General features: G+C 41.1%; 1 protein-coding gene across 3 annotated transcripts in view; it reads right to left on the bottom strand.

The window, feature by feature from the left end:
• The window catches only part of NUCKS1 (nuclear casein kinase and cyclin dependent kinase substrate 1), a 30,018-nt gene extending 9,313 nt beyond the window's left edge, over nucleotides 1-20,705 (bottom strand). Inside the window, exons 1-5 of one of the 3 annotated variants that reach the window (XM_083357490.1) lie at nucleotides 20,443-20,705; nucleotides 5,134-5,183; nucleotides 3,677-3,782; nucleotides 1,871-1,923; nucleotides 1,421-1,570 (exon numbers count right to left, since the gene is read on the bottom strand). In XM_083357490.1, the coding sequence (XP_083213616.1) occupies nucleotides 1,421-1,570; nucleotides 1,871-1,923; nucleotides 3,677-3,782; nucleotides 5,134-5,183; nucleotides 20,443-20,459 (376 nt within the window). In that variant the 5' untranslated portion in view covers nucleotides 20,460-20,705. Of the gene's footprint in view, nucleotides 1-1,420; nucleotides 1,571-1,870; nucleotides 1,924-3,676; nucleotides 3,783-5,133; nucleotides 5,184-5,365; nucleotides 5,383-20,442 lie in introns of those variants that run through there. The other 2 variants (XM_083357488.1, XM_083357489.1) reach the window with 2 other exon arrangements.
• Between the last annotated feature and the right edge of the window lie 217 nt (nucleotides 20,706-20,922).

Raw genomic sequence — 20,922 nt, 5'->3', positions numbered from 1 at the left:
GGGGGAGGGAAGGAGGCAAAGGCTCCGGCCGGGCGGCACAGAAACGCTTCCTGAGCCGTGCCGGAGACCGCCGAGAAGGCTTGAAAGCTTGCTGGAATCCCATCGCCCTCTCCCGGGGAATCACCCCGAATCCGAGGCGGGGAGAGGGAAAACGCGGGAGCGGGGAAGGCGAGGCGGAGGGAAGGAAGGCAGGAAGGAGGGCAGGCGGGGGGGGGCAGGTGAGAGAAGCAGAAAGCAACCAGCCGAGAGAGCAGGTGGCGGTGGCCGTAGGAGTGGTGGTGGCGGCGGCAGCAGCCAAGCGGGAGGAGTCCTGATCCCTCGCTTCTGCCTCCCCCCCCAGCCCGGACCCCCTCCTCTCCCAGCCTTTTCCCCGGCGTGCACCTCCCCAAACCTCCCCAAACGTCGGCAGGTCTCCCGTTCGCCCGCCGCCCCGCTTTCCTTCCTGAATTTTGCGCTTCCTTACCCAACTCCAAACTCCGCCGGCAGAGGCTCGATCTGCCGTTCTGCAAGCCTCCGCCGCCGGTTAATATCCTGTATTCAGCTCTGGGAAGTGGGAGGGAGGGAGAGTTTGGGGGGAGGGGGAGCTCCACGGTGCAAAAATAAAGCCCTGCCGCTCTTCGCGTTGCTTGCCCGACTGGCTGTCACGGGACCAGCCCTGCCCCCATCCACCTCCAGTATGGATGGCTCTGCCAAAAGAAAAGCAGCCGAAGCAAGTCTCCCATTGAGAGAATGGGGCGGCGGCGGCTTGCAAAACGGCGGATCCAGCCTCTGCCAGCGGCAGAGGCTCGATCCGCCATTCTGCAAGCTGCAAGCGTGTCCGCCGGCAGAGGCTGGATCCGCCTTTTGCAAGCCTCCGCCGCCCCATTCTCTCAATGGGAGGCTTGCTTCGGCTGCTTTTCTTTTGGCAGAGCCATCCATACTGGAGGTGGATGGGGGCAGGGCTGGTGCACGTTTTGCCTTGTTTTGCGCATGCGCATGCGTGCATGCACGCGCGTGCACATTTTGCGGCTCCCACTTTTTTGTGTTTGTGACGGAACCGGTTCTGAGTGGCTCTTTGCCTTTTTCCGGTTGCCGACCCCTGTACTATACTAAATCAGAACCAAAACAGTTTCTTTTAAACAAAACAGGCAACACATAGATTAAATTTTATTATATTCATCTGTATGTTATGACATATTTTTGTTTACCTTCAACATGCCTCAGACCAAAAAACAACTTGTTGTTTTTACCAGCTTTCATACATATAAATGGTTACTGTACTTCAAATTAGTTATTTAAATTACAATATTACAAATTTGTTATTTAAATTCCAATTTATTTAAGATTTAATGAAACATTACCTGAAATTGTCTATCAATCACGTATCACATAAGTATTAAATGATTTTTATCTTTTTAAATACATCACCAGAAGACATTACCTGCAGCCCTTTTTCTAGATCTGGAAGCAGCTTTTTTGTTCTTCTCAGGTTTCACTTTTTTTCCTTTTTTGTTCTTTTGAGAACTTTCATAGTCACTGTCAGCTTTACCATCATCTGCTCCTATATCATCCTCACTGCCAAAATCTTCATCTGAGAGGACAAAAAGGATGGAAGAATAATAATGGAAATATTGTTAGAAATTGGCTATAGCAGCCATGGGAACGTTGTGCTTATTCCCAAACATCCCTAAATAGGATGGCTATATTCAGCGTTGAAGAATGCTACACCTCTCTGTTATATGGAAACAAATCATATGGCGCTATTAAAATATTAATTCCACATATCAGCAGTAAGTAGACGATTTAAAAGTTTCAGGCAATAGTAACAGTGAAATCATTGATTACATATTTTGATCAAACTGCCATCAATTTACAAAAATGGTGTAATTACCTGCAGAGTGTGAATCATCTTTCTTTGTCTTCATGTCTTTTTCTGAGTCTTCACTATAAAAAGAAAAACAATTTTAAATTATTTCCAGAAAGATCACTATGATGTTATTTCACTCCCAGAGAAGCAATTAAATTGGCTAATGTCCATAGTACAGAATTTTATTATTTTATTGATTAATCAATAGTAAGCTAGTTTTCAATTCTATCACTCTTTTAAGATGCAAAATAGGATAATGAAGGGAACTTGCAGCTTAACTGTGGTATCTCGGTACTAAGGGTATATTTATCTGAAGTTTATCAATGTCGCAGCTTTCTCAATAAAGTCTGATTTACAGAGAACGCAAAAGTTTTAATAACTTCTGAAAAAATCAATTTAGGAACTCCCAGTCGAACATTAAACTGCAGCTATTCAGATCTTAGAATAGAATAGAGCTGGAAGGGACCTTAGTGGTCTTCAGTCTCAGACAGGTGAATGTCTAGTCTCTTCTTAAAAATCTCCAGTGATGGAGCGCCCACGGTTTCTAGGGGTAAGCTGTGCCACTGGTTGATTGTCCTCACTGTCTTATTCAAGAAGTTCCAAGCGTGAATCTTATGCGCACTACTAGTGATCTTGGTATAAACTATTGTTAAGATGGTTCAGTGAAATGCCATGCTAACAACTCTTCACATCCCTTTCATGGTTACACCAAGACTGGAAAACTGTCAGTCCACAAATCTGAGCTGTCTGCAATCATCCTAGTTTCAGTAAATTTTTCGCTGGTTGTGATGGTGCTGCTCGGCTTGTGGCACTGCTTGGCTTGTGATTGGTCATGTGGTCCTGTGTTGAGTGCTTACTGCGGGTGGCGACCATTACGTTTTGTCACAGAACTGATGTGTGTATGTGTACAGTGACTTATTTGCGAAAGGTAAAAAATTTCTTTATTTTAAAAAATCGTTTGAAAATCTTTAAATTTTAGTGTAAAATTTACTATGAACTTTTGCCTTAAATACAATAAATTAAATTTATGTTTAGAACTTTTTTAAATAAAAGATTAACAAGATGTGAGTTCTGGCATCTTTTTTCTTACAAAAAAAGCAGTGTGTGTGTGTGTGTAAAAATAATTAATGAATTAATTAAAAAGAAAACAAAGAACCTCAAAGGACAAACTCAATGGACTATTAGGTCTTTTTCTGCCATCAATTTTCTACATTTTTATGTGTTCAAACACCAATTCTAAAACAGTGTAAATAATCCAATAATCCAACTGTGCAGAAGTAAATACCCTAAAGCTACATCCAGACCAAAATAAAAGATTAATATCAAGTATTAAAATATGCTGAAAGTATTATGGTTTTTCAGGTCTTTGAAATCATGAAAACAAAGCATGTATTGGAATGATATGCCCTCTAGATCAGGGGTGTCAAACTGCTGGCCCGCGGGCCGGACACGTCATCTGGAAGCCACGCCCACCCCATTGCCAGCAATGGCAAAACAGCCCCGATACGTCTCGCGACGTCACGAGTCTGACATGTCTGCTCTAGATGTTGCTGAACTTTATCCCCAGCAACCTATTAGAATCGTCAATAGCAAAGGAAACTAGGAGCTGTGGTTTAGCAACAACTAGAACATGCTATCCTTCCATGTTCAATGAGTTTAAAGATCAAGACTTTCTAATTGGTCACAATTTGTAGGCCAGTGAATATTGTTATAGAATTCATACTTTCTAATTACTGTCTTTAAGGTAAGCTAATAGTATAACCTCTAGATAGATACACAAGCACACAAATGACACAAACCAAATTTATTAGAAAACTATCTCCAGCTTACCTGTCCTCCTGAGAATTTTTTCCAGACCTCCTCTTATTTTTTGCATCTCTTGGTGATGAACGTATTTTCTTTGCTGGAGGGGCTGAATCCCTACCATATTCTTCATCTACACAGTAAATAGGATTAAGCAAAATTGATAAATAAGTGATTTCCAAGTCTGTCAATTTAACTTAAAAATCACCATTAAATATAATATTCTAATAAAAACAAATGAGTGCATTTTGATCAGAAACTGAAAATCCAGGGTTGCTGTTTTTTTAAATAGCATCTTGTAGTCTCTACTGTTATTTATTTTGTGTAGTTTTAAATTTGCTATATTTTCTTGCATTTATAAGTGAGTGGGTGAGTAAGTGAGCGAGCTGGACAGAATACTGTGAATTCTTAATTCTTCAAAAAGCAAAACTCAATCCAATCGCATTGACAGATAAAACCTCACAACAGCCTTCAATAATGCAGATACACTTGAGATGTATGAATTCTCCAGCCACTATTTGCCGTGAATTCTGGAAGAAGAAATCCAGATAACTGGAAGGATCTATTAGGAAATTGTATCTCACAAATTTAACCTAGTGACATCAATGTGACTAAGGTTTTTTATGAATTATATTATTTAAAGATAATTCAAATAAAAACAAAAATATTAAAAAGGATATCTTCAATTTAAGTAAATAAAGATAAAAAGAACATATGCAAGCAGAGGCAAAGTGAAGAATGCTGAGGCCAAAACCAAAGAAAAAAAAAACACATACACACAAAACCACAAACTCAAAATAAAGCAAGACAAAACCCTACAAAACAAAACCTTAAACATACCTAAATTGGCAGTTTGAGATTGAGCAGACTTACTGAATGAAAAAGTGTATTAAAATTATGATATATAAAAATATTGATCCAATATGGGCAAATGTGAAAAAAATCCTATGTTGGATATCATTAGGAAAATAATTAAAAATAAGCCAAAATTATAATACTTGCATGCAAATCTGTTGTAATTACCCTTACAATAAACTGGAGAACCCAAATCAGAGAGCATCACGGATTCCATAGTTCAACACTGAACTACATATATTTTGTTTTATTATTGTTTTATTATTTTATTTTATAAAAAACTAATAAAATTTATAATTGAAAATATGACAATATGGAATTTTACCATGTTTTGCCCTTGCTAATAAATACAACAATAGGTCATTATGAAGTGGAGCATGCCATCTTTCTATCCAGGAAAGGAAATGAACTGTATAGGTTCCAGAAATGTTAATGGATGGCCATTTCTGAGGAACTTTCTAGAATCATAGAAACTAAGAAGCTTTATCTAAAAAAATCTCAGCAAACAACTTAAAGAATCACTTCAGCACAGCCTCCTAGTAAAATATACAATTTTTCAAACATTTGTTGCCCATCATTTTTTGTAATTGTAGAAGTTTCCACATTTTTGCTTAGGAATTGATACTTACCTGCATCATCTGATTCCTGAAACTGTGAATAGTCTACTACTTTTCTGTTCCTGGAAGAGAAGAAAAAAGTATTGATTTTGGGACACTGAAAAATTTCACCATATAGAACTGATTTTTAATACAAAGAAAACTTTGCACATAAACATTATTACAGTTGCCATGACTCAGTAAGTCCATCATCTGAGATTTTGACTAATTAAAAAAAAGATTTGGTCAATAAAGATAAACATACATTTTGGAATATTTTAATAGCTTTTTTCCTCCATAAATTCATCCAGATAGAAGACTTGCAGGAAATTCAGATGACATAAAGGGAGTATTCCCTAGTTCCTACAGGAATTAAATATGTGATATGGTAATTATCATTACTCTTCATATTCAGAAATGCCTAAAGTTCCAGCAGTTGATCAACAGAAACAGTTTATAATGCACAGCTTGCCTCTGACTGATGCTATAGGTCCAGTTAGCAACACTGTTATAACATTTTAAAAACATGGAGTTTACATAAGCAAGATTCCTGGATTAGTAAATATTTGAAAATATTTATACATAGTCTAACAATATGACAATCAAATAACAACTGAAGAGAGCAGAAATACTAATATATATATTTTTAATTTCATATAGCTAGGGAATGAACTATTGCATATCGACATTCCAACAAACTTCATATCACAATTAAATCTTCAAGACAAATATGATTGGAAGTGAAAATCACATATTAAACACTTGAATATTCTTTCTAGAAAAAAATTTGACTGTTCTAAAAAAAACGTGATTTGCTTTGATGTATAAATGTACCCATTGTAAAAGGGGTTATGATTGTATTAGGTGGCAAAAAAATTCATATACTTTATACATATTCCCAAACTATAGCCAAAGTTCAAATATTCAAAATTCAGGTAACGTTAATTCCAATGATATTTAAAAAAACAAATCTGTCACTTTATCAAGTAACTGTATTTCACTGTCTTATTATATACATAATTCTCATTAAAAACAAGTAAGTATAATCAAATTATAATCCAATTTTAGACAAAACACTGGAATGTATTTTGGTACAAGTTATATGAATGCATCTTGAATAAGAGAACATGTAATTTCCCACAAAAGACTAGATTCTGGACTAGATACAAAAGACTAGATGCAGAATTCATCTATCATCAGAAATATTTTTATTTGTTCCTGAATATACCTTCTAACCAAGGGGTGTCAAACTGCCGGCCCATGGGCCAGATGCATCATAGCGAAACCGTGCCCATCCCACTGCCAGCAATGCAAAAAAGTCACAATACGTCACTACACGTCACGTGACATTGCGAGTTTGACACCCCATTGTTTAGCAACAGAAATTCCGGTCACAGTTGTGGTTGTAAATTGAGAACTACCTTTATGTAGTTGGATGGACAAATGATGCTGAACCCCCTAAGTTGACTAAAGTAGAAACTAGGCAAGGCTAGAATCTAACTACTTCCATGAAAGCCTTGCCTAGTTTCTACTTTAGTCAACTTAGGGGGTTCAGCATCATTTGTCCATCCAACTACATAAAGGTAGTTCTCAATTTACAACCACAACTGTGACCGGAATTTCTGTTGCTAAACAATGCCGTTATAAAATAAGGAGTCACATGACATCACTTAGTGATTATAATCTCAGCACTCCTGACTGTTGTGGTTAACTAAGAATCACTGAGTGAAGGAAGTCTTAAATAGGAACAAGGAATGCCTAGGGGGTTGAGAGAATCAATGCATTTTTGACTGCCCTCTATGGCACTTGGCAGCGGTGCCAGGGACAGGGCAGAAGTAGAGGCCTGGACTTTTAGCAGTCTCAGGCAGCCACCAAGTCTTAACTTCAGCCCCAGCACTGCTACTGAGAAATATTGCTTTAAGCCACGCCAGCATCTTTGTGCAAAGCCACAGTTGCTGCACACAGCCTCTGTGCTCCAGATTCTCCTGCACCCAGATGACCTTTGCCAGTTTTTTTCCTTGCTAACATGAGGTATACTGGCTGCATTTGAGGGAACTGCTGGCCCTGACAGGCCTCCTTCCTTGTGCAAATTGCACAATCCTATTCTCACAATCCTTCAGAAACTTTCCAGTCTTTTCCAGGCTATTTGGAGAATAAGCTTTGGACAATGGGGCTGACAGGGCTGGCTGTAGGGAGGCAGCTGATTAGGACCGCTGAAGGCCCCAAGCCTCTTTTCAGTCTCAACCCTGGGGTGGTCGCCAAGGGCCACTGTTCAGGGCTGACCAAAAGTGCATAGCTGGGGGGAGGAAGGAGATAGGGGGTGTAGGGAGTTTCAGTGCCCCTGCAGTCTAAGTGCAGGCTGGCTGCCATTTGAATTTTTATAACATGACCATGAAATGCAGCAACAACTGTAATTTGGGCACAAGATATAAATCTTTTTTCAATACTGTTGTAATTTTGAATGGTTGTTGAAGAAATGGTTTTAAATCAAGGACTACCTATACACGATGGTACAAACTAGGGATAGGAATTATGTTTCAAAGGGTAGTGTTTGGGTACAATGAATAAGGCAATTAGGTCAGAGTCATCTCACCCAAATGTTCACAGCCATGACTTTGAGGTTGTGCGTGATCTTGCTTTGTTAAACCACATGAAGCTTATTTTAAGCAATTCAATCCACGGAGTGATTATAAATCACGATTTTACAGAGTCAGAACTTATAGAATTGTGTATATAAGGGATTTTCAGTCTAAATACTGTTTGTCTTCTTCACACCCAACATTCTTTAGTGTCAGAATGTTCAATTCTTTCTAAATTTCTATTCATATGTAATAGACTAAGTGGAGCTTTGAGCAAAGGACCTGGAAAATATAAGTGCAATTTGTGGTCTACTGATAGTAAAACAACTCAATTTTAAAGATAAAAATAATTTCAAATACAGCATAATTTGTAGTTGACTCCTCAGATATAATTTTTAAATATTTTTTATTATAATTATTCACGTTGAAGATTTGCATCTTCCAGTTCAGACTATCTTTATGATTTTGATTTGCTTAAAATGTATTAAGAATTATATTACCAGTATGTAAAAATCATAATCATTTGATAAGTTTTTTTATATAAGCTTACTATAAAATTATGATTGAACATGGCAATTTAATGATTATGGTTTATCCAGCATCAAGAGCTGGCAAATTAAAAACAGGTTTTAATACAATATGTACCACACACTCATATACATATATATGTATGTATACAATATATGGTTCATAAATCTAGTACGATTTGGATAAGACAGTGAAAAGCTAATAATCAAGTATCAACTTTTTAAAAAAATTTGCATTTAGCACAATGATGTGTGGGTATATAACATTTCTACTTCTAAGCTTCTTTTATCTCTTTTCTACATAAGGTTGACTTTATGTCAATGCTGCTTCAAAACCCAATAAATGAAATGCTGGAGCTTGTAATGAGCTGTGCACACATTTCACAACTCTGCTATCTTCTGATTCCTCTTGCTCTCATAACTTCTGGAAGAAGCCCAGTTTGTTATTACCAACCATTTCAAAGCAAATCTGTTTTCTCTGGGATACAGTTAATCCTCAACTTACAAGAGTTCACTTAGTGATCAAGCTTACAACGGCACTGAAAAAGTGACTTATGATTGTTTTTCACATTTATGACCGTTGCAGCATCCCCATGGTCACATGATCAAAATTCGGACACTTGGTAATTGATTTGATATTTATAATGGTTGCAGTGTCCGGGGGTCATGTAAACACTTTTTGCAACTTTCCGACAAGCGGTCTACGGGGAAAACCAGTGTCTCTTAACTACACTGTTACTAACAACTACAGTGATTCACTTAACAACTGTGGCAAGAAAGGTCATAAAATGGGGCAAAACTCACTTAACTGTCTCACTTAGCAACAGGAAACTTGGGCTCAATTGTGGTAGTAAGTCGAGAACTATCTGTAGTAAGGAGGAGGCAAGTGGCCACCCTCATCTGGTGGGAAATATATGGTAAAAGTTAGATCTCTTTCCTAGACTGAACATTAGATTCATTCTAAATATTAATTTGGACATCCAGAAGAAAGTTAAAAGAAATAAGGAGTGAACAACTGCTTTCGGAAACAAAAAGTTAGTATCACCATGGGGACTAATTGTTCTTCCGTCCCCAATCTCAAACACCAGAACCAATTCATACAGCCTAGATTTCAGTCCATAATGTGAAATAATTTACATTGCAGCTAATTTCATCAATTTTAGCCTGCTATTCAAATTCATAGATTTAAGCTTGACTGTTAATGGCTATGTTTTCTTCAGACAGCTTTGGAAGAAAATTGGAGATATCAAGTGAACATTTGGTTCAAAAATGGACATGGTAAAGGATCAAAATGGTAGAGACCCACCAGAAGCATAAGAGATTAAGAAGATGTGGCAAGGATACTCAGAAAAAATATACAAGATCTTAATGTCCCTGACAACCATAATTGGTGTGATTGCTGACCTTGAGCTAGACATCCTGGAGTGTGAAGTCAAGTGGGCCTTAGGAAGCATTACCAACAGAGCTAGCAGAGGTGATGTCAAAGAATATTCAAACTATGGTGCAACTGCATTCATTTCACATGCTAGCAAGGTCATTCTCAAAATCCTACAAACTAGGTTGCAAAATGTGAACCTGATATTACCGTAAGTACAAGCTGGTTTTCGAAGATCAAATTGCCAACATTCTCTGGATTATGGAGAAATCAAGAGTTCCATAAAAACATCTACTTCTGTTTCACTGATTATGCTATGGCAAGCTCTTAAAGAAATGTCTCCTAAGAAACCTTTATGTGGGTGAAGAAGCAACAGTTAAAACTGAACATAGAAAAAGTGATGGGTTCAAAATAGGGAAAGGAATACAACAAGGTTGTATATTGTCCCCATGCTTATTTAACTTATATGCAGAGCATATCATGCAAATGGACTGGACTGGATGAATCAGAAGCTGAAATTAAGACTGCTGGGAGAAATACCAACCATCTCAGATATGCAGATGATACCACTCTAATAGCCGAAAATGAAGTGGAAGTAAAGAGTCTCTTGATGAGGGTGAGAGAATACAAAAGTTGGCTTGAAACTCAACATTTCAGGCCTGGGCACAGCATGGAGACGGCATTGGTCGCGCTGGTGAATGATCTCTGGCGGGCTCAGGACAGGGGTTGCTCCTCTGTCCTAGTCCTATTAGATCTCTCAGCAGCTTTCAATACCATCGACCATGGTATCCTACTGCGGCGTCTCAGGGGACTGGGGGTGGGAGGCACCGTTTTACGGTGGTTCTCCTCCTATCTCCTAGGCCGCTTGCAGTTGGTGTTGACTGGAGGACAGAGATCCACCCCGAGGCCTCTCATTTGTGGAGTTCCTCAGGGGTCGGTTCTCTCGCCCCTCCTGTTCAACATCTACATGAAGCCGCTGGGTGAGATCATTCGTGGTTTCGGGGTGGGGTATCATCAGTACGCTGATGATACCCAATTGCTTTTCTCCACCCCGAACCAACCCAGCGATGCCCTCGCCATGATGTCCCATTGCCTGGAGGTCTGGATGGGGAGAAACAGGCTTCATCTCAATCCTGCCAAGACTGAGTAGCTGTGTATACCGGCATCTCGGGTTAAACAGATTATTTCACCTTTAACGATGGGGGGTGAGGTGTTACCCCCCATTGATAGGGCTTGCAACTTGGGCATCCTCCTGGATTCACGGCTCAATTTTGAAGATCATATAGGAGCTGTGACCAGGGGGGCTTTTGCCCAGGTTCGCCTGGCGCGCCAGTTGCGACCCTATCTGGACCGAGATGCCCTACGCACCATCACTCATGCGCTCGTGACCTCCTGTCTAGACTACTGCAACGCTATCTACATGTGGCTGCCCTTGAGGACCACTCGGAGGCTTCAGCTGGTGCAGAATGCGGCCGCGCGAGTTGTGATGGGGGTTTCCCGATACTCCCATGTAACACCTCTACTCCACAAGCTGCATTGGCTTCCAGTTGCCCTCCGGGTGAGATTCAAGGTGCTGGTGATGACCTATAAAGCCCTAAATGGCTTGGGTCCGGGATATCTGAGGGAACACCTGCTGCCAGCATCAAGTTCCCTTCGTCCAGTGCGCTCACACAGGGAGGGTCTTCTCAGGGTGCCGCCGGTAAAAGATTGCCGTTGGATAACACCCAGGGGAAGGGCCTTCTCTGTGGGTGCACCTGTCCTCTGGAACCAGCTGCCCGTGGAGCTTAGGACTGCCCCTGACCTTCGTTCATTTCGCCGGGATCTGAAGACCTGGCTCTTTGAGCTCTCCGGCCCAGGCTGAGAATTTTTTTAACTGGGGTTTTTATTTTTAGGGTTGATTTAATCTTTTTAAAATTGTTTTTAACTTTTGTACTGGTTTGGTTTTATATACCCTGTAAACCGCCCCGAGTCCTTCGGGAATGGGCGGTATATAAATCTAATAAAATAAATAAAAATAAACATTAAATGGAAGCAGTAACAGATTTTATTTTCTTTGGCTCCAAGATCACTGCAAATGGTGACTGCAGCCATAAAATTAAGATACTTGCTCCTTGACGGGAAAAGCTATGGCAAACCTAGACAGCATACAAAAAGGCAGAGATCACCTTGCCAACCAAGTTCTATAGTCAAAGCTATGGTTTTCCCAGTAGTAATTTATGGCTGTGCAAGCTGGACAGGAAGGAAGGCAGAATGCAGAAGAAATGATGCTTTCAAATTGTGGTGCTGGAGAAGACTATTGAGAGTTCCTTGGACTGCAAGGAGACCAAATCAGTCAATTCTAAAGAAAATCAACCCTGACTGTTCTTTGGGAGAACAGATACTGCAGCTGAAGCTCAAATACTTTGGCCACCTAGTGAGGAGGACTCACTGGAAAAGATTCGAATGTTGGGAAAGACTGAAGGCAAAAGGAAAAGGGGACAGCTGAGGATGAGATAGTTAGATAGTGCCATTGATGCAATAAACATGAATTTGGAACAGTGGAAGACAGATAAGCCTGGTGTGTATGGTCCACGGCATTGCAAGTTGGACACAACTTGCCTTTTCTCTGGCCTTGGTTGAAGCTTACCTCCTGTAAACAAACCTTAGAAGGTTCTTCCACCTGGTTTTCCTTCCTTGGAAACTTTTTATTATCATTGCAATTCAAACTCATTTAATACTGCATCTTGTGGCATCTGTTGAAATGTGGATATTTATGAAATATGCTTGTACCGTGTTAGACCAATTCTTGGTTGCAACCTATCTAGGTTGCTTAGAGTAAAATCTACTTAATATTTTCCCCATCTATTTTGGATTTTTTTGCAGATACTATAACTTCCTATATACCGTATTTTTCGGACCATAAGACGCACCAGACCATAAGACGCACCCAGTTTTTAGAGGAGGAAAACAAGAAAAAAAATTCTTTCTCCTTCTCTCTCTTTCTCTCTCTCTCCTTCCCTCTCCCATTGTCCCTTCCTTCCTTCCTTCCTTCCCTCCCTCCCTCTTTGTCCTTCCCTCTCTGCATTAGAGCAGTACCCGTAGAGGCGGCCCTGCAGCCCGGCTTTCTCTTGCAGAAAGCAAGCTGAAACGGAGTAAGGGAGATTGCCAGGAATGCAAATCGGCTGATCTCGCGCTCCTGCAAACTCCCTCGCTTGGTTTCAGCTTCCCTTGCTACAAGAGAAAGTAGGCTGAAACGAGGCAGATTGCAGCAGCGCGAGATCAGCCGATTCGCATTCCTGGCAATCTGCCTCACTCCGTTTCAGCCTGCTTTCTCTTATAGCAAGGGAAGCTGAAACCGAGCGAGGGAGAGTGCAGGAGCGTGAGATCGGTGTTTCTCAGCACGTGCCGATTCGTGCTCCTGGCAATCTTCCTTGCTTTCCACTTGCGGAGGTTGGGGCTGGCCATACGGATCACCTTCGGACCATACGACGCACCCTTGTTTTCCCCCCCCCCACACTTTTGGGGGAAAAAAGTGCATCTTATGGTCCGAAAAATACGGTACTACTTCCCCAGCCTCCTATATTGTGAGCATGCTAGTGTCCCATCTGCTTTAGAAGTATTTACTTTACTTCTGGGAAACAAAAAACCCATTTGATCAAATGCCATACTCATGAATAACCACTGATATATCTCTTTAACAATCATTTGTTCACCAACTGTTTGAAGTTACATCGCACTGAATGAATGGTATTTTATATCCAGTCCGATGTTTGTTGCAGCAACCCGGTTATCATATGATCAAAATTTGAACACTAGGTACGCCACCCACACTTACAAACATAGGGCCACTCCTCAATGGTGGTGGGGCTGAAGTAAAGGCCCAGAGGTGCTGTCACTGAGTGATACAGTACAGGGTGGAGGGAGAAAGGTGTGTGTGTGTGGGGGGGGAATTGAAAAAGAGGCAGAGGACACAGTCCCTTACTTTACCAAACCTTGGGAGGGACCAACCCAGGAATGGCTGGATTGGTGTGTGTCCTTGCCTAACAACTGGAGGGATTTAGTTAACAATGGCAGTGGGAAGTTGTGGGATTGGTATTGTTAAGCAATGCACTCATGCTTTACGACCTAGTATCTAGTAACAGAAATTCCAGTCCCAATTACTATCATAACTCAAGGACTACCTGTACACATTTTTTGCATTTGACATGAAATACTGTTTGAAAAAGCAAGTTGCACAAAGAAGCTAATAAAAATGCAGGGAATTAAAATAATTTCTTTTCTTGCAAAGATATAAAGGGATGTCTTTCTTGTAAAATAGCATTTGCTTTGGAGAATTAAATGAACCAATTTACCTACCAAACACATTGAATTAGATTCTCTATTCTCTATTTTATTTTCACTCTCTGTCAATCCCATGTATTTTATGTGTTGTTATACTTGATTTCTGTCAAGTAAAATAAACACTGAAAAGAAAATAATTGATTGAGGATAACCACAATTTGAAATTTTTTTGTTAATTTTAAGTGAAAAGACACCCTTTCAGAAGAAATGTGCTTGTTTAACAACCACACTGTTTACCAATTACTGTGAAAAATGTCAGAAAAACGGGTCTGGTTATGTGGGTACCTGAACATGTGACCTCGACAACTTCTGACCAGACTGTGGTTGCAAATTGAGGATTACCTGTAAAAGTCTTCTATAAATTATTAAAATATACATCAGGTTACTTTATTTTAATTAATCAAATTTACTTGGATTAGCACGATTTATAATGCCTTTCAACCTTTGGGGAAAAAGACGCAGTGAAAGATGTAGCAATTTAACATCCAAATTGTATAAAAAGCTTTCTTAAAGAAGACTTTTACACCTATTTTTTTCTGCAAAGAATTTTTATAAGTTAAAAACATTTTAGTATTGTTCTTTCTAAACTTTGCTTTGTATTTCATTAACCAAACACAGTAAGATTTTCCTTATGTTGACAAATCACAGTAAAGCAATAGCAAATCCAAACTATGCCAGATGTTGGAAAATACCGTATTTTCCGGTGTATAAGACGACTTTTTAACCCATGAAAATCATCTCAAAAGTTGGGGGGGTCGTCTTATACGCCCAGTCGTCTTATACACCGGAAAATAGTACATAAATCAATCGAGCGACCCCGTTCTTGCAAAGCAACTTCAAGCCTCCTTAGTCCAGTCCCCCCTCCAACGTGACTCTCCCTTCCCACCCCAAGAGCCTCTCAGCCCCTTCCCCTCCCCCTTGCAAACGCCAGACCCCGGGAGCTCTTGCGTCTATTCCAAAGGGTGGGTGGAAGGAAAAGCCCCTTTCGGCTCCGGCTTGGCTGGAGTGCTCCTTAACAGCCGGGGAGCGCGCGCGTGCGCAGGACTGCTCTGCCGGCTCCCGCCCAACGGCTCCGCCAATGCTGCCTCAAGAGGGAAGAGTGTGAGGCGCCTGCCATGGCTCCCCGAGGACTCCTTAGGAGCCGGGCAGCGCGCGCAGGACTGCCCTGCTGGCTCCCGCCAGCCTGCCCTGCTTCCTCCACAGTGAGAGGGGAGGGCATGCCTTCCCGGGCTCGCTGATTTTCCGGCGTATAAGATGAAAAATCTTGAAAATCATCCCAAAAGTTGGGGGGGGGGGTGTCATCTTATACGCCCAGTCGTCTTATATGCCGGAAAATACGGTAAGCTACAGAGTTGTTGTCTAGTGTAGAAAAATACAGAAATAAATTTTAACAACTGAATTACATAGCACCTTAAACAAAATACTTAATTTAAAAAAAATATTTCAGGTATTATGTAATGACATTGCTAAACAGTGTTTACTCCTTCCATTTGTGATTTGAATCATTACAATGAATACAGTTAATTTAGACTTGAAATGATGATTTAATCCAATATAAACTGCATATATCAGGCAATTTAAATTCTCAATCTTTTCTTATCTTAATCTAAGCTGATAATGCAAATTAAAAATCTTTAAATAACAAGTCAAATTGTACTAATTCTTCACTTATCCTCAGAACTTAATTTTCTTGCTAATGAATTTAAATCCATGTAATTGACAAATTTGTCAATTAAAAGTACATTATCATATTTAATTCTAGCTGAATTAGGAGAACATGAAAATATAATCCTTACCAGCATACTTCACATCTATTTCAAACATGTCAATAAATCACCATCTTCTTAATAAAAGATTTGCATTTTCTAGGTTCCTTATTTTTATTTTAGAAAACACCTAACCATTTACAGCTATATTTCTTCTTCCTAACTCACATAAATACTCTATTGAAGATGGACAGAAAGAAGCTTAGTGAATGTTCTTTCATCTTTTCTTCATTAAAATTTAATTCCCAAAGAATTCATTCAGCAATGACAGAGTGCCTTCCAAATTCATTCAAGAGCTATATCATATCCAGAAATTATGGATTAGAAGGAAAAAAGAATCCCATTTGAAGATTTTCATGGTGAAATGAATAATTAAACATATTTCATTCTAATTATTATTTAAGAACAATACCGCATTTCCCCAAAAATAAGCCTGGGTCTTATTTTATTTATTTTTGGTCCAAAAGACCCATTATGGCTTATTTTCAGGGGATGTCTTATTTTTTCATCATAAGGCCCAGCCCGGCCGGCGCCCTCACCCAAGCAACTCAAGTTTCCCTCAGTGGGGGGAGGAAGGCTTTGGAAACTGCCTTTTCATTTACATTCAACAATATTGTAATCCAACCCTTTATTTTTTTTAAAAAAAAAAAAGATTTGTATTTACCATGATTACCCTCCTTGAACGCCAATGGGAAGGTGCGGTTGAAACCTAGGCGATGCAAACCTTAGGCCAGCTCCTCACAACTGAAGCAATCCGGCTCGCCCAGGGTCAGGTTGGCCATCATGGGAGGCGTGGCCCATCCCTGTCCTCCAGCTCCGCTGCACATGCAGAACAAGCCGCCTGCGACAGCCAACCTGACTCTGGGCGAGCCGGATTGCTTACAGGGAGAGGTTGCATATTGCAGGAGGATGAGTGCAAAGGGCACGTGCAGATCCCTACAGCTCCTGGAGACTCCGAGCGCTACTTTTGGCGCCACACTCTATTTCCTATCCCATCTGGTGGGCGGGATTGCCTTCCGCCGTCACGGCTGCTGTATTGGCAGCTGAAACTGCCCTCCTGAGAGGTAGTGCAGTGATTGGATAGTGGCCACACTACGAATGGGAATAGACCATCCCCCAAATCTCAGCCATCCTTTACACAGCGCGCTGCAGCTGATCCAATGTGGTGGCTAGGCACCAAAGCGTTACTGAAAACAGCAAGGCAGACATGCAAACATGGCACCAAAAATAGCGGCATTACAAGCAGTGCGCAGGCACCCTTTGCAATAGTCCTTCTGCAATGCGCAGCCTCTCCCTGTAAACAATCCGGCTCACCTACGGTCCAGTTGGCCGTCACGAGAGGCTTGTCCCATTGGCATTCATGGAGGCTAATTGTGGTAAATACAAATCATTTTTTTGAAAAATAAAGGGATAGATTACAATATTGATAATGAATGTAAATGAAAAGGCAATTTCCAAAGCCTTCCTCCCCCCACTGAGGAAAACCTGAGTTGCCTCCCAGAATGGGATGTCTCAGGACACCCAGCTTTCTTTCCCATCCTTCCAGAGGAAGAGAAAGCCGGCAAAGCCCGCAGGGCAGTGCAAGTCCCCTCTGGAGGCTGCTTTGGGGTGAACGTGAGAAGCTGATTGTTGAGGCCCCGGCCAGTCCCCACCCCTGCCTGCCCGCTGGATTCTCCAATCCAGGTCAGGAACTGAGGTCCCAACTTGTAGCGGCGGCACTGGCAGCAGGCAAGGCAGGGGGAAGAAGGCACATGATCTGGCGTGCCAAAAAAACTATGGTGGGACAGTGTGGGTGGGGTCTTAAGTAGGGCTTATTTTTGGGATAGGGCTTATATTAGGCCCAACCCCAAAAATCAAGCTAGGTCTTATTTTCGGGGAAACATGGTAGTGCATTGTATATAACTTAAAACTAACTGTCCTATTGGTAGTGCTATGACATTTAAAAATGTAAATACCTTATAGTTACAAATATTAAAAATGGTACAGTTAGTTACAAATATGCATCTTATTCTGTAGGGAGGAAAAACATGGAAGAATTGAAAATGAATGATTTGGTAAATGTTCATAAAATGGACCTGAAATAGATTAAATTTACTAGAAATCTGTATTTCTTTACACAATACTACCCATTTTATTTTTCTAAAGAAAACAAGTCTTTGAACAATCACATTTTTAATTCTGTCATAAGCTGAAATCTTAACTAGTTTACTCTTCTGCTTGCTTGTTTTTAACTGTGTGAATTTTCAGTAGAATTAATTCATTTCATAAGTAAAAGAATGTAAAGGAATATGGAGTTGATTTCTTCCAGCAACCGACATCCCATTATTACCATTTAAAGTGGTCCTAAAATCTCATTTTGGCTTTGGATTAAAATTTCACGATTTACTTTAGCACAGTGCTTATTACCTCATGTTGTGTGATCAGAAATTTAAAGATTCTGGAAATGCTGAAGCAATGAAGGATTTTCCAAGTTTTGTTTCAAACAAAAGAAAAAAAAACCTCTGCCCTACTTTTTAGCACTATGCATACATGTAGCTATTATAAATTTTAATCATTCTCAATGCTTTGAGTTTTGAGAAAAACAGATGATCACCAAATTAATACTGAGGAAGAGTAAGCAAGCCAATGAACAAAGGAGAATAGAGTTCTTCTCTTGTGAAATAATGACAGTGCCCTCTGCAGGAAAAAACATATTCCTATCTTCATCTTTAAAAGACTGGGTCAACATCCTTTAACAGATATTATGCATTATTAATTTGGCATGGTGTAACAGGTGATACTTTTTCTGTAAGAAATGTGTGTATAGTTTAAGTTAGTGATGCCCCATGGACATCATTATACATGATAATGTGCCAAATCTGATATATTATTACATAAGTCTTCCTGTTATATTTTTTTAGAACTTACCTTGAAATATAAAGGCTTTATGTTTAATGTTTACTTATCCTTAAATAGAAAGCTATAAGATTTGATAATCCTACTTTTTAACTAAATACTTGCTAGTTAAACAACCCTATTTTAGAATCTGCAGAGGTAACAACTAACACAAGAAGAAATTAAACATGAATGCATTTCTGTAGGAACAGGACATAAAACTAAAAACAGAGAAAATGCTGACTTACAGCAATTTCAAAATTATATATAACAGCTTTCTTATCTAATTATATGTTCCATGATTCTCACACATCATGGTTATGGTATAGTTTGCTGAGAATTACATTACAGTAAGTTGTAACCCAGTGACTGTGTTTTAAAGTTTACATAAAAGCTGCCACAGTGTACCAAAGAGTAAATTTTGATTGGAGCAATCTGTATTTAACTTTTGTTGAGCCACAGATTTAGCAGAAGAATTTGAGACGTCACTTTTTAGTCCTACCACAACAAATGAGTTAGAAATAGAATGTTAGGTTTCCATTTTTTGGCTGACTTTAACAGCCAAATTAGAAATATTGAAATTTTCTCTCTTCTCCTATGTTTGCTAGACAGTCTTTTATATATATCCTACAGGAAATGGAGGTGGGAAGCATACCTGATCGAAGCTGCCTGATTGAGCTGAAAAGCTGTCAGAAAATCCCTTGAAAAGAGAGTATCCTGGCATGCTCAATGAGCCTAGAATAGCAGTGAAAAGGATGACCAAAGCATCTTGGCAAAACTGACAGGGAAACAAGTTAACATACTATAGAAAGGGTTTATTATCAAAGGCAGACAAAAACTCAATACTTCTTTCACTGTGAAGAAAAAGTAAATTCAAACTTTCCATCAGCCACAATGCTGATTAGAAAGCTCACCTTCAGTCCATGGGATTGCTGGAAAATCTAATTTTAAACAAGAGCCAGACGTCAATTCCTTTGAAAAATATCAAGATTTAAATAGAGTACACCGCGAAATATAAGATTGTCTGACTTTGCCACACGTCTGAAGAAACTGCACCATTTGATACGAAGAAAGAAAAAAATGCCTTGCTTCGAAATCTGTCCGTTAAAATAATCTTACCGCCCCTCCCCATCAGCAAATCCTTTCCCTCTGAGCTGCTCACTCTTGCCAAGAAGCTTGCGTCCCGACACATATGTACCAGCAAAGCTGGTGCAAAAAAAGGCTTAAGAGACACACGTTGACTGTGGTGTACTTGGGCATTGTCTAGGCCAGGGGTAGGCAACCTCGGCTCTTTTATGACTCGTGGACTTCAACTCCCAGAATTCCTGAGCCAGCATAGCTGGCTCAGGAATTCTGGGAGTTGAAGTCCACGAGTCATAAAAGAGCCGAGGTTGCCGACCCCTGGTCTAGGCGCCTGGCTTTTTCCGGGGTGAAACCGCATACAAACCTTCCGAGACCGAGCTACGCCGGACTGGCCTGCGTTCACTCTTCGCTGGCGATGCGCACTGAAAGAACTAGAGACGCCGCTGCTTCCCAAGTCGAAGCATGGACTTTGCTTGCGCTAACCTTAAGGGGCAGCATTGCATCCGGTAAGGAGGGACCTGCAGGGCGGCGGCGGCGGCAGCAGCGGCGTGCCATAATGTACTGTAGTCCCCCCAACTATCGAGGAGGAGCAGCAGCAGCGGCGGCAGCAGCACGCTGCATGCCTGCACACGCCCCTCCCCTCTGCTCTCCCGCCATACCTCCTCGGTCCGGGCCGCCTTCCCTCCCTCCCTCCCTCCCTCGCGTGGGACTTCCTGGCCAGCTCTGCTCGTACCTCCGTTTCAGGTCCAAGGATGGCCTCCGACGGGGAAAAAGCAGAACAGCCCTCAAGGGCCTTTCTCCATTTGCAAAGGACTCACCTGACAGGCCTAGACATCTTGGCTGGTTAAATCGAAGCTCGGAGGCGGGCACTGGGGCGACGAAGACGACAAAATAACCGAGAAGCGTTGGCGCTGTTCTGGCTCGCCTTCCCGGGGAGGGGGGGCGTTAATCCCCGGGTCCAGCGACTCAGGCCGCCGTCCCGCGCCCCAAACCTGGCTCTCTTGCACCGTCAATGGCCACCACTCGCAGCTCCCCCCCTGCAAAATGGTCGCACTTCGTCCAGCAGAGGGGATGCGCCGAGCTGAGAGGACGGCGCAACCTACACCGCTTGCATCTCCTCCCTAATTTTGTCATTGGTCGCTTCACGGGCTCCCTGGCACCTATTGGCTCATTCGAACGATCATGGACGCGACGGCCCGCCCCGTTTTTGAGAGCGGGAGGAGTGAAGAAGCTGGAGAGTACCCCCCCTCGCTAAAGCTAATATGAGAGCTGAGTAGCTCTGAGAAGCCAACAACAGC

This window comes from Vipera ursinii (assembly GCF_947247035.1).
Source record: "Vipera ursinii genome assembly, chromosome: 3".
NCBI classification, from domain to species: domain Eukaryota; kingdom Metazoa; phylum Chordata; class Lepidosauria; order Squamata; family Viperidae; genus Vipera; species Vipera ursinii.
This window is presented reverse-complemented; position numbering and strand designations above follow the sequence as displayed.